We start from the raw sequence: 13,812 nt of genomic DNA, 5'->3' as shown, positions 1-13,812 counted from the left end.
TCTCAAACATTAATAATAAGATTTCAAACCAGAAAGATTGTCACTATATCTCTTTCTGTTCTTCCTGCATGGCCAAATAAATCGATCCAAAATTTAAGCTTGCTCATCGGGATTAGTTTCTGCAGTAGCCTTTTGTGATGAGAGTGAGTTATTTCCTTGTGTGCTTTCATTCCTTTTGTTCACTAATAAATAAAATGGGAGAAGTATTGATGTACAACTTTGGACTCCTGGTAGTCTATGAGAGTTGTATCAGAGTGGAAATTACTTATAACTAAGTTGTGAATGATGCTTGTTGAACTCCTCAGTAGAGATTAGCCATCTGAATTCCAGAATATCTGAATAAGTTCTTTTAAATAAGTTTTTTTATTTTTCCTAATAAATAATAAGTTTATGACTTGGGTTTCTTTCTTTTGGAGGAATTCATGGAGTCCAAGTTGTCAACTGTAGATGAGATAATTTATAAAAGAAATCAGACCATTATTCAACCTTATGGGATAAAAATATTGGAACTAATAGGTAGTAAACTCAGAAGGCTAATCATGGACTAAACAAATAGAATGTCTTTTTATTTTTTTGATATATAAATTAAATAACCGAATCAATCTCACAAGAGATATGTCACAGTAAATCTAAATTATGCACGTAAAATATTTTAATAAAAATTCAGTAAATATCAGAATAATTTATTATAGCAAAACCATACCACTGCTACCCCAACAACAGAAGGTTAGAAAATTAATAACAATCATACGAAATAAGGAAGCTATATTAAGGGAGAATATATGTTTTATATACATAAAATGCAATTCACACACACACACTTATTAAATCCAGCATTAATATGCCCATTCCCATATATGTTTCCACATACATTATCCAAAAGATTTTAACGTACGTAACAACAAGCATTCATAAGCAACACGACATAGGATATTTAATTATTCTTCGAGATGAGAGTGAGAGAGAGGTTTTAACCAGTGAAAGATGTCTCTCTCATTGCGCCGAGATGGGCTCCATCTCCATCGCCGACGGAACAATATCCTCGTCGGTTTCCTCGGCGAACACCTCGGCGATCCTCTCCATGGGGACGAGGGGGAGGTAGCTGGCCACGGCGTACCCCTTCTCCGCGGAGAAGCAGACCGCGCGATTGTAACGCTCCGAGAGGTGGGCGGCGGTGGGGACCACCACCTGGGCCACCTGGGGGAACAGGGGGAGCTGGTTGAGAGACCGCCACGTGGACACCGCGGCCCGCTCCGCGACCGGCTCGTACTTGGTGTAGAGGCCCTTGGCGACCGGCTCGTACCGGGAGATGGCGGACCGGGCCAGGCCGGACGCGGCGCCGACCAGGCCGGTCCGGTGGACCTCGCCGGCCACGGACCGGGCGAGGTTGGGGGCGTCCTTCACGAGGGACGGCACGTGGCGGTCGATCTCCTGGACCGACTCGCCGACCTGTCACGTGTAACAAACACGTGCGTCAGCTTCTCTATTCTTACGCCATTAAATAAAATAAACAAATATAACATAAAGGTGCGCTGGAGTTATACGACGCGGTCACCGCTAACGTGAGCCGCACGGAAAACCCGGATGGCCTGCTAACGTGCGCCACATCGCTAGATCGAGTGATTGCCAAAGAAAGAAGTACCTTGCGATCGACGAACTTGAGGAGGTCGAGGGGGACGCCTTGGAAGCGCTCGTAGACGGGACCGACGACGGTCTTGACGGTGCCCTCGACGGTCTCCACCCCCGGCTTGAGCGGTCCGGCGCTCTCCTTCGCGTACGCGTACAGCGCCGCGGCGCAAACCACCGCCTGCACCGCCGCCGCCTGCACGAACTCCAGGTACCTCAGTCTCTCCTCCTCCCCCTTCGCCACCATACGCACACACAAACAATGGTTAGCAGCCAACAAAACCCTAACCCTAACATAAAACTTCGACCCAATTGAATCGATCGAGAAACAGGGCAGAATTGCTTACCATTGGATCGGACGCGACGTTGTTCGATTCAGCCATTCTTTGATTCGATTGCGTGAAAACTAGACCCAATTGATCGATCGCGAGAACGAGTAAATGACTTCGAGAAGTAGCTTTGGGGTTTGGAATGGAAAGGGGAAGAAGAGGGCAGGACCTTTATAAGCGAGGCTTCTTCTCGGCCGTAGATGCGACACGTAATCGAACGGCTGTCGTTGGACGGTGGATCGTGTACCGTTGGCGACTTAACGACGAAGGCTCGTAATACGTCGACGGGGGCGAAACGTTCGCATGCGATTCTACCGCATAATTTGGGCACGTGACGACCGTTTGATTTTATTTTGACGGACGGATATGCGAATGAGTGTTATTTTAGAATGGCGTGGAACCTAATTTGTACGTGGGAAAGGAAATAATATTTCTAGAAGGTGACACGTGTCGGCTGATGAGGGCTGCAGTGCGTAGGATTTGTGCGAAATCCGCATTGGGAAACGGTGGGCAAAATTGAAAGGTATTGGATCATCTGCATCTTCGAATGCAGTAATTATTCAATTAAGAGTACTTGCTGGTATTTGATTGGTTGAACATATAGGAAATTTTCTGCAGCCATGGGCAGCATGAAAGAAGCTTCCAATGTGAAAGGGAACGAGAACCAAATTGACGATATGTTGCATCATACAAGGGATAACCTATTAGGATGTTGACATGAATAAATCTAGGATAACATAGAGATATATATAATTAAAGATATGCATTAGGGAAAGTTTACCCAATTTGTATTATAATTAGTATATTTTGTAGCAAAACTTATATTTTACCCCCTGTGATTAGATTTAAATTTAGATCACCCTACCACTTTATCTCTTCTGTGATTAAAACTAAATTTATTTGTGGTATGCTTAATCTTCTCGTATAGAAAGTATAATTATGGGTTTTATAAAAATTTAAAAATTTTGAACTTTTATCACTAAATTAGGGACTATGGTCGTAAAAAAAAAATATTCTAATGTTTTCCACGAGAGAATGTAGAGAATTAAAAAAAAAAATTATTTAGGAATTTAGACCGAATTGAGATAAAATCGAATAGAAATTTCATCAGCTTCATTGTGTTAGTTATAACTGAGTAAAATATTTTTGGGGGTCCATATTAATGATAACCAAAAGTTGCTAATTTGCAAGAAGGAGGAAGCGTAGCATAAATAATATTGGATCGGAATGTAAAAGAGAAGAATTCTCATGAGCTACCTAATTGGCAATAAATAAGCATGCGTCTGGTGTTCCTCCTCTTTAACATTTTAAGTAAGGCAAGATTAGGTAGACGCGGTGGGAGAGACCACAACTCCGTTTCTCGCGGCCGTACTCTCCTTTCCGCTCCCAACGGTCAAAAAAATCCCCCTTTACCCGCCAAATCTAGCCAACCAAAACCAACGAACTTCTCCCGCCAAACGAGCGTACCCGCCCATTTCCCTCCCTCAAACTCCTCTATAACAATCCCTCTCCTCTCCTCTCCCCTCCAATCTTCGCCTTCCTCCCCTTAATACCTGCCTTGGGTCCCTCCAAGGCGGTCTCATCCACCCCCCAGTCATGGAGGCCTTCGGCCGCTCTCTCTTCCTTCTCATCTTCTTCTTCTCTTCTTTCGTGGCGGTCTCGGCTTTGTCGGATGCTGAGGTGGCCTCGATCGCTCGCCGCCAGCTCCTCAGCCTCCGCCAGACCGACGGCGACCTCTCCTCCGACTTTCGGTTCGACATCAAGATTGACATCAGATTCGCCAACCCCCGCCTCCGTCGCGCCTACATCGCCCTCCAGGCGTGGCGCGCCGCGATCTACTCTGACCCCCACAACATCACCGGAAACTGGGTCGGCCCCGACGTGTGCTCCTACTGGGGCGTGTTCTGCTCCCAGGCCCTCGATGATCCCTCCGTCACCGTCGTCGCCGGCGTCGACCTCAACGGGGCTGACGTCGCCGGGTACCTCCCCATGGAGCTCGGCCTCCTCACTGACATCGCGCTCTTCCATATCAACTCCAACCGCTTCTGCGGCATCATCCCGAAGAGCTTCTCGCGGCTGGAGCTCCTCTACGAGCTCGACGTCAGCAACAACCGCTTTGTAGGGCCGTTCCCGGAGGTGGTCATTGGGCTGAAGGCGTTGAAGTACCTCGACCTTCGGTTCAACGACTTCGAGGGACCGGTGCCGCCGGAGCTGTTCGACAAAGAGCTTGACGCCATCTTCCTCAACAACAACCGCTTCACGTCGTACATCCCGGCAAACTTCGGCAACTCCAACGCCTCCGTCGTCGTCCTCGCGAACAACAAGCTCGGCGGCTGCCTCCCGATGACCATCGGACGCATGGCTTCTACACTCAACGAACTCGTTCTTTTGAACAACGGCTTCACTGGCTGCCTCCCGCTCGAGGTGGGGCAGCTCGCGAGCATCTCTGTCTTCGACGTGAGCGGCAACGGCCTCACCGGCGTTATCCCGCAGAGTCTTGCCGGGTTGGCGAAGGTTAAGGAATTGGATCTTTCGAACAATTTGCTCACCGGCGTCGTGCCAAGGAGTGTATGTGCACTGCCGAAGTTGGAAAACTTCACGTTCTCTTATAACTACTTCAAGGGCGAGGCCGTTGAGTGCATGCCGTCGTCGTCGAGGCCCGGCGTCGTGTTCGACGATAGGAGCAATTGTTTTGGGAGTTTGAGGCCGGAGCAGAAGGCGGCGAAGGAGTGCACGTCGATCGTGAGCCGACCGGTGGATTGTAGCCGGTCGAAATGCGGTTATCCTTCGACTCCGGCGCCGAAGCCATCGTACTCGCCGCCCACACCGAAACGATCGGCGCCACCTACGATGCCGGTCTATTCACCGCCGCCGCCGCCACGCGACATGGTAGAACCAGTTACACCTGTGCACTCACCACCCCCGCCAATTTATTCCTTTCCACCTCCTCCAGTTTATTCACCACCACCTACAGTGTACTCACCGCCACCACCGGTAGTCCACTCCCCACCTCCTCCGGTTTACTCACCACCACCACCACCTCCGGAGCAATCACCGCCGCCACCAGTAGTCCACTCCCCACCTCCTCCGGTTTACTCACCGCCACCTCCAGCGCAATCATCACCGCCACCAGTAGTCCACTCTCCACCTCCTCCCGTGTACTCACCACCTCCTCCGGTGTACTCACCGCCACCTCCAATTCAATCACCGCCACCACCTCCTCCTGTGTATTCACCGCCGCCACCAGTGCAGTCACCGCCACCGCCACCCCCACCCCCAATAGTATACTCACCACCTCCTCCAGTGCACTCACCGCCTCCTCCGGTTTCCTCGCCACCACCTCCAGTGCAGTCACCGCCACCACCACCTCCAGTGCACTCACCCCCACCACCAGTAGTCTACTCTCCGCCTGCTCCCGTGTCCTCACCCCCACCACCAGTAGTCTACTCTCCGCCTCCTCCCGTGTCCTCACCTCCACCACCAGTAGTCTACTCTCCGCCTCCTCCCGTGTCCTCACCGCCACCACCAGTAGTCCATCACTCTCCACCTCCACCCGTGCACTCACCACCGCCTCCCGTTGCCTCTCCACCACCACCGGCCCCAGTCTCGTCTCCTCCTCCTCCTCCGGATAGTCTGATCCTCCCGCCGATATTTGGGTCGAGTTACGCCTCGCCGCCGCCGCCCATCTTCCAAGGCTACTAACTGAGTTGAGCTAAAACTTGCAACCAGGTTTATGCCCACCATGCATGGCCCATCTGCTTCTGCTAGCCGAGTAGAAATTTGGACTTTCTTGTCTCACAGGAGGCTGCAACATGTAATATAATGCTTAACCACATATAAACAAGTACCATATCATTATGTTTTCATTTTTTTTTTTTAATTTTTAGTGGAGGGATTTATCTTTAAAGCGCCATTTCTAGATATTAATTTGATGTATTTAACCGTTATATAATTTCTAAATATGCTATAGATTTTAGTAGTACCACATTACTATATTGTCGAATAAATCTGGTATATGTTGTAGAAATCTTTATTATATGCCATACAGGTTATTCCACTTCCTCAACTAAGCGGCAATAAATAATTAAGAAATTATTAGACGACCGTCTCAGAATCTATCTAATTCGTTTTATTTTTTTCCTCCCTTTTACAATGTTCTCATGTCTTTGATTTCATACATACTTTCCAAACAAATAGTAACACATTAACATCACAACTTTTTATATTAAAGAGAGAAAAAAAACAACTAGTAGTACGTATAAAACGATCCATAAGGAGGAAAATTACATACCCAAAAAGAAAGAGAGAAAGAAAGAAAGAAAAAAGAAGAAGCCAAAGCTATATATAGGTTATCACAATTCACAGAAGCTTATAATTGAACACGGCGAGAAACGAAGCCCAAGCCAGGCAAGGTTTGACCAGATCGGCAGCAATTGGGTTGAGGCCATGGAAGCATTGGGAGCAGGCGAAGAGCGCCGCGAAGAGGCCGACGGAATCCGCTAGGCCCAACCTCGTTGCCCCGAGCCCGAACACTAATGGGCCCCAAGATAGGCTCAATAAGAGTTGGGCCATGAAGAGGCCCAGGATGGTCGGCCGACGGTGGAAGCCGCCGTCGGCCCACACCAGCCAGCCAGCGAGACCCATTAGTGCGGCGGTCGAGAGGGAGGCCAAGTGGAAGACCCACACCGGCGGGCGCCAGAACGGTCTCGCCGCGCCGCTGTACGCCGCGGACACGCTGGTCGCGTAGGCTACAATGGCGGCGAGGCCGACGGGGATGGCGACGGCGACGGCGAGCGAACGGAGGCCCCGCTTGGCCATCGCCAGCTTCTGGGCCTTCCTGTTTTTAGTAGCAGTGGTGCCGGTGGTGCTGCCGGCGGCGGCGGAGGTGGCGGTGGGTTCTTCTTTGGCCCGGTGTTTCAGACCTTCAGATGCCATTGTGATAATTTTCTTTTACTTTGCTTAGAGAGAGAGAGAGAGGTTTAGGTTAATATAGTAGCTTGTTGCACTCTAGATGTGACACGTGGGAGGGGGAATGTAGGGGGAGGTGGCACGTGTCAGGGTGTTTGCCTGGTAAGCATGTGTGGATTTGGTCTAAAGTAAGAGGAAGAGAGGATGAGATTGTGGTGGTGTTATGTGACTAGAAGGTGCTAATTAATTAGATCTAAAATTTATTATTATAATTATCATGCTAATCTCCTACAGATTCACATTCATTTGATCCAAACTTAGCCCCATACCTTTATATTAACTGATTAATTGATTGATAATGATCTAAGCTTGATTAAGTTGATGGCTTAGAATTCGCATACATAAGTACAACTAAAAGTATATTCTTCTATTTAAAAGTATTGTAATTTAAATTCTTTCCTTATTCAAAATTTCACTAGTTTAATAAACATTTTTACATGAGTGTGGCCAATTATGTGCATATTATTTTTGACAAACAGGCTGTAGTTTTTGTTTGCATTGAGACTTAATTAGTGACGCAAATACACAATCGGACATCTAATCCCACAGAATGAGTGAATACAACCTGTAATAACAATTGACCCCAAAGGCCTTACAAACAACAGAGTTGGAATAACTAAAATAACCATTCTTCCTACCAAAACATCCATACTAAGTTCACGCTAATACCATATAAGCTTCGACCTGCTACCAAACCAAACTAATACCAGTTACACAAGCAACAGAGAGCAATTCATATCAATTACACACCTTTTCAAGGTCTATGAAGAAAATAGCAAAAATAAACTCCATAGCATCAGCATTAGTATCAGTCTTCCTCCGACTCTACCACCTAGTTTAGCAAGTAAATATTCATCAGTCGACGAGCTCGTTTCACCGCCTCCTCTCCTTGAATCTTTGCCTAGTAGAGAAACAAGGAGGTCACCTTATGTTGAAAAGCTTCATAGGTTGTGGCATAGTTACTACATTTTTTATTGTTTCTTTCTAATCACAGAGCCTAAATCATTATACTTAACCATATATACCACCATTTTCTCTCTCCCCAGCTTTAAATTGATCATTTGAAACCAATCTATCACATATTTCACCTTGCTTGGAATTCCCAGTACTTCATCATCTGCCGTAGCAACTTACCACCAAATTTATATATATCTCAAAAAAAGATGATCCACTGACTCATCTTTTTTATAAAAAACATAGGAAGAACTGTCAGTCAACTTTTCTTAAGCAATTTATCCCTAGTCAACACCACAGAAATGCTCTAACTTTCAGAGATATCTTCAGCTTCCAAATTATTGGCAAGCTTTTAGAGATAACACTCCCATGATTAAGAAATCTATATAGAGATCTAACAGTGAAAATACCATTACTTTCCCATCTCTATCTGACTCGATCATTACTCGTATCTCTCAGGGTACAATGGGTGTTCACATAATTGACATTTATTGTCCTTCCAATAGTAGATTTTTAGTTAACATTCTTCTATACTTGAGCCTCTATTCACCTCTTTCAGTCCAAACCTCATACACAGTTGCCTGTTCGTTCTAGACTATATTAAACAATTGAGGACATCTGACTACAAGAGAATAGTCCTAAAAAAAGGAGAGAGCCAACTAGAATTAACTAGTTTCAATGAATTGACCTTAACTTTCTCGTAATATCTCTGCATAATTATCGAGGCCCACAGCTAATATTTCAAATTTAAAAGTCTCCACCACCACTTAGCCAATAAAGATAGATCATGAAGATTAACTGTAATAACCTATCCTATAAAAAAAACTGTGTTATGGGCACGACGTGGCTGGCCAGAGTGTGGCCGGCCTCGTGCCCATGCACTGGTGTGTGGCTTGGGGATGTCACGCTCCCCCTAGCGTCACCGCAGCCAACCGGCTGCGACGGGCCCCAGCACCGCCGCAACCACCGCCAACCCCCACTGCCTCTCTCTCTATCGTTTTATTCTCCTCTCTCTCTCTCTTTCTCGCTGCCGACCCGTCGTCGCTGTCGTCGTGCTGCCGTAGGTGAGCCTCCTTCTTCTTCCTCTTCCTTCTTCTCTCTCTCTATCTTTATCTCTCTTTCTCTTTTTCTTGCTTTGGGCTCGGGCTCGTCGGAGCTGAGCCGCCGGTGAGGTGCCCTCCCCGCCGACCAAGGTCCGCACCTCCCTCCCCTCCTCACTTCTTCTTCTTCTTCTTCTTCTCCTTCCTCGGCTTCTGCTCCTTCTTTTTCTGCATAGTGCTGGGCTCGACCCAGCACTGTAGCAAGCAGTGCTAGGCCGAGCCCAACACTGATGGCAGTGTTTTAATTAATAAATAAATAAATAAATTATTTATTTATTTTATTGATGTTATTTATTTAGATTTTTCCTTCTTAATTAATGCAAATAGATTATTTAGACATTAATTATTTTAATAATAATATATATTCTTCAATATGATTAGTATTAATTATAATTTGTATAATCAATGATTAATTAGGTATAAATATAAGTAATACTCATATTTATTTATTTATTTATATCTCTATTAGATTAATATATAGATTTGTAAATTATAATTATCAAATTTATATACTAATATTTTTATGAGATACATTTTAAATAATTCTAATAATTTATTATATATTATTATTTTGTAACAAGTAAAATAATCGGCTTATGTATTTATTTATTATTTTATAAAGTAATGACTACATAGTCCCTAATTAATCAAGATATAATTTAATTATAATTATGTTTTTATCTATATTTATATTTTTATTTATAATTAAAAATCTAGCCAGTTATAAAAATAAGTAGAAATTCTAAAATCTAATAAATCATCATATTTTACTCGAACGGATTATAATGGGATAAACAACTAACTTTATGTTACTTAAACATTTTTAGATCCCGAACCCCTTATTTGAGACCCCGTGGACCTTGCTAGTGATGAGTGTCACTCGGTTGATGGGTGGATGTAAGGGATACGTGGTTTGTATCTTCTGATCAGTGTGAGTAGTCTTATCCCCTAGACGCCTTTCTCAAATTAGGTTATATTATATATTATGTACATACATGTTTTGGCCTCCAGCATGATTATATAATTTTATCTAGAGATGATTACAATCGAGCATATTTTATCATGCATTTGATTATGCTGATTTGGGATATGAGTACATTGGAATATATATATATATATATATATATATATAGATGATTAGAGATGATTCTACTATTATGATTGTATAGCGAGTTGATCTGTAGCATGAGTATGCATGTAATAGATTAACATGAGTATGCATGTATTGACTACGTAGTAGAGACTATATTGTATCAATTTTCTCTTGATTCTTATTCTACCTAAATTCCTGTTATATAGTGACTTGTTATCGTACTAGATATATGCATATGATCTGTCATTTAGAAGGAAAGTATGAAATATCATTAATAGAATAATTGATAGAAAGCGTGAGGATACCCGAGTGAGCGCGAGGGTTAGGACGTGCTTGGTGGATAATTGATCGCTCGACATAGTCGCGATCCTGTTGGCCTTACGTCCGAGATCGTTAGTCTATGTGCGTAGCAGACATTCGGACACATGCCGTTCGCCAGAGCATATGTGGCGAGTTATCCTCACGAGGTTTTTATCAGCTAGAAAGGGTGCCCGGTCTGGATGGATATTGATACCCTAGCGGGTGGCGGGGTATTGTTATATTTGAGATACTCTTGCAGGTGGCGAAGTATATTCTAAGCCTTCGGACATGATGTTGAGACCGAATACCGAGTGTTGACTGTGCATAGTAGTCTAGTATGATGATATTATACCGAGATGTTGGTGATGATCGTAATATTGAGAAATGCATATGATTTCATTGTCATTTGGTTACCTGATTATCGAGTGATCAATATACATCATATATGGTTGCATTTGATATCATAGCATGGTCATGGTTGGCATGCATCATGTGTCATATTTGAGAGAGAGTTGTGATGATAGTATGACATAGAGATTTAATTTATACATTGTCGATGATTATATATATATTTTATCAGTTATAACATGATATGTTATCTATTTTTTATTTATGTATTATTGAGTAACATTCATATACTCATTCATGACATGATGCTCTTTCTGATTCATATTATTCAGTACATGATTTACTCTCTGTTTGGCATCACTGATTCGAGGTAAGGTCTATTCACTGAGTCTTTTGCTCATGACTCTCTTATTTCTTTTCTAACCCCCTCAGATATATGGTACGGGATAGTGACTTGAGATATCCTGAGGAGATATTTTAGAGGGAGGATGAGGTGAGCTATAGACATGAGATGATATAGAAGATAGTTTAACTAGATATTGAGTTGTACAATTATTTAATATTTATACTTTATTGTATCAGATGGTGATTTATATAATATATGTTAGATTATAGTGTACTCGTGTATCAGTTGTTTAGTTGTATTTTGATGGTTTGTTGTAACACCCGTGTTAAAAAAAAAAAAAAATTTAGCGCACGCGCCAAGCGCGTGCACTCTAACTGCAGCGCATGCGCTTGGCACGTGCACTGACTCCTTCTTCCTCCTCCCCCACCTCTCGTAGTTGGTTACGAGAGGTGGGAGAGAAGTGCGTCGGAGTGGAGCTAACTCCACTCCGCTGCCCTCTCCGTCTCATCTCTATTTAAACCCCCCTTCCCCCTCACCTTCTAGGGTTTTCTCTCCCGAGTTGCCGAAGTTCTCATTGCGGGTAGCGAGTCACCGGAGCGCCGACAACCAACCAAAACCCCTTCACCTCGATCCTTAGATCCATTATTGTGCGGGAAGGATCTCAAAAATTAAGAAGAGCCGACTGATTAAGAGAGTAAGACGGATTCCAGAAATATCTCAAGCGAGTAGAATTCTATAATAGTCTACGAAAATGCATACTTATGTCATTTCTTATCTATTTTAATCTAATGTCGTTTATTACTTGTAAAATTACATGATATTTTATTCTTGCATTTAATTACGTGTTAATTCTTACTTGCATTATTTATCACTTAACGCACATGTATGATAGACTCTATGCTTATTTATAATACCGATTATTTGATGATTATGTTAAATAAATAATAGAGGTCATGGCACCACGTGCACGTATCATTGTTAGTCAAGTCCTAACTAGGCAGTGCCCCTTTCACTCGCTCAACTCGGGGTTAAGGGTAGAGTGTAGTATATATTATTATATTAGCGGTCTACACCTGAGGTCGATAGCTAGTGGAGCATTTATGTGATTACACTGCCTTAGTTGGAGGCTAATCTAGTGTGATATTAGAAAAGATGATTGAGAGGTAGGGATTGTAGTCCTAGCGGTACCCGAGGACGCAGGGTCAGGGCGTCTATCGAGTTGTGTGCTCTTAACCGCTGTATGTGATGATTCCGCTCTAAGCGATGATGATGGACTTACGATTGGGGTCCTTAGTCTGATAGCCACAGACAACTGGTCATATGCAGCGTCGCCAGGCATGTACGGGCGTTATTACTTCTAGATGACTGGTCCCTCTCGATTTTATGGTACTTTCTGATATATGTCTTTGTGACTCGGTTTCTATGTGATTTTCTATGTAATTGAAACTATAGTGATGAAAGTTATTAAAAGACATAATGTACACTTTCTTTGACATGTTACGAGTTTGCATTTCTATTTATCATGTGAAATTCTTAGATTACTATTGGATTTAACTTGCTAGGCCCCGTGCTCACTGTCATTTTGGTGGAAATGTTTTAGAGCTAATTATGGAGGATGCAGATATCGAGGAGTAGCAGATTTATTCCTCTATTTTAGTATTTGCTTATTCTATTATTTCTAGTTAGACTTGGCCCCTGCGAAGGTATTTATATTTTAAAACTTGTGTTGGACTTGTATTCCTAGAGGCTTATTGAGGCCTGTGACATTATAACTTTGGATTATTTGTTGATTTATTATGGTATTTCTAGACTTATCCAGATACTTTGTGAGATCATTTCACTGATGGGTCTCGTGAGAATCACGTGGAATTTCTCCACGTGAGGAACACGTGATTTTTGGAAGTAAGTGTATCATTTGTTATGGCCTATGTGGGTCCTGTTAGATATGTAGTGGTCTAGTGTATATTATTGTGGACTTGGATATTCATATGTTAACAAGTTTACTTGATTAATAGTATGATTTATTTAATGTCAGATTATGTGAGCATGGATATGTTAGTAGGTAGTATTTGATAATGTCATGATATATGTGCACAGGAGTGTATCCGTGCGTGACGGGCCTCGCCCGTCCTATCGCGTGCGCCGCGCGTGCCGTGTGGGCGCGTGGGCGTGCGCGTGCCTATGCCGGACGGGAGCGTTATATTAACAATCCCCATTCCCCCAAAATTCTTTTTTCCTACACAATTTGTCCCAACTAGCCAGAGCAATCCTTTTTTATTCTCCGGTGTCCCGTGCCAAAGAAAATTCCTTCTCAATTTACTTCGTTTCTGCACCCATATCAACAAGTTAAAAGAAAAAGAGAAAGTATAATGGAACAATACTTAGAACATAATTTATGAGGATAATGCGACCCCCCAAGGACAATAGTTTACCTTTCCACCGAGCTAATTTTTTTTCCACATTTTCCATCACAAGCATCCAATCATTCTTCGTAAGCTTGCTATCATGTAAAGGAAGCCCCAAATATTTAATTGGCATATCTTCCATCTAACAATTCATCATAGCAGCAAACTTCTTTCTTCTCATTATTCCTCAAATATATTAGAGAACTCTTCTCAAAGTTAATTTTTAAACGCGAAGCTGCCTCAAACCCATAAAGCAAGAATTTTAGCATCACATCTTTTTTATTTGCCTGCAACAAGGTGTCATCAATATATTGCAAGTTAATAATACCATTTTCACAAATAT

At 43.2% G+C, this 13,812-nt stretch overlaps 3 protein-coding genes across 3 annotated transcripts; 1 reads left to right on the top strand and 2 right to left on the bottom strand.

Annotated features, from left to right (window-relative positions):
- Nucleotides 1-748: 748 nt before the first annotated feature.
- Nucleotides 749-2,336, bottom strand: LOC140798586 (REF/SRPP-like protein OsI_017815). The gene is made up of 3 exons (XM_073152476.1): nt 1,974-2,336; nt 1,643-1,861; nt 749-1,449 (listed from the first exon to the last, which is right to left on the bottom strand). The coding sequence occupies exons 1-3, from the start codon at nt 2,007-2,009 to the stop codon at nt 994-996; spliced, it is 711 nt and encodes a 236-aa protein (XP_073008577.1). The 5' UTR covers nt 2,010-2,336; the 3' UTR covers nt 749-993.
- Nucleotides 2,337-3,500: 1,164 nt separating this feature from the next.
- On the top strand, nt 3,501-5,821 carry LOC140798585 (leucine-rich repeat extensin-like protein 7). The gene has a single exon (XM_073152475.1). The coding sequence runs from the start codon at nt 3,552-3,554 to the stop codon at nt 5,655-5,657; it is 2,106 nt and encodes a 701-aa protein (XP_073008576.1). The 5' UTR covers nt 3,501-3,551; the 3' UTR covers nt 5,658-5,821.
- A 331-nt stretch (nt 5,822-6,152) lies between these two features.
- On the bottom strand, nt 6,153-6,910 carry LOC140799130 (translocator protein homolog). The gene has a single exon (XM_073153283.1). It carries the CDS (start codon nt 6,888-6,890, stop codon nt 6,315-6,317), a length of 576 nt encoding a protein of 191 aa, XP_073009384.1. The 5' UTR covers nt 6,891-6,910; the 3' UTR covers nt 6,153-6,314.
- Nucleotides 6,911-13,812: the final 6,902 nt, after the last annotated feature.

This window comes from Typha latifolia, chromosome 12 (assembly GCF_019914945.1).
Source record: "Typha latifolia isolate L0001 chromosome 12, TyphaL0001v2, whole genome shotgun sequence".
Classification (NCBI taxonomy): Eukaryota; Viridiplantae; Streptophyta; class Magnoliopsida; order Poales; family Typhaceae; genus Typha; species Typha latifolia.
Note: the sequence above shows the minus strand (reverse complement) of the source record. Positions and strands in the feature narration are given on the sequence as shown.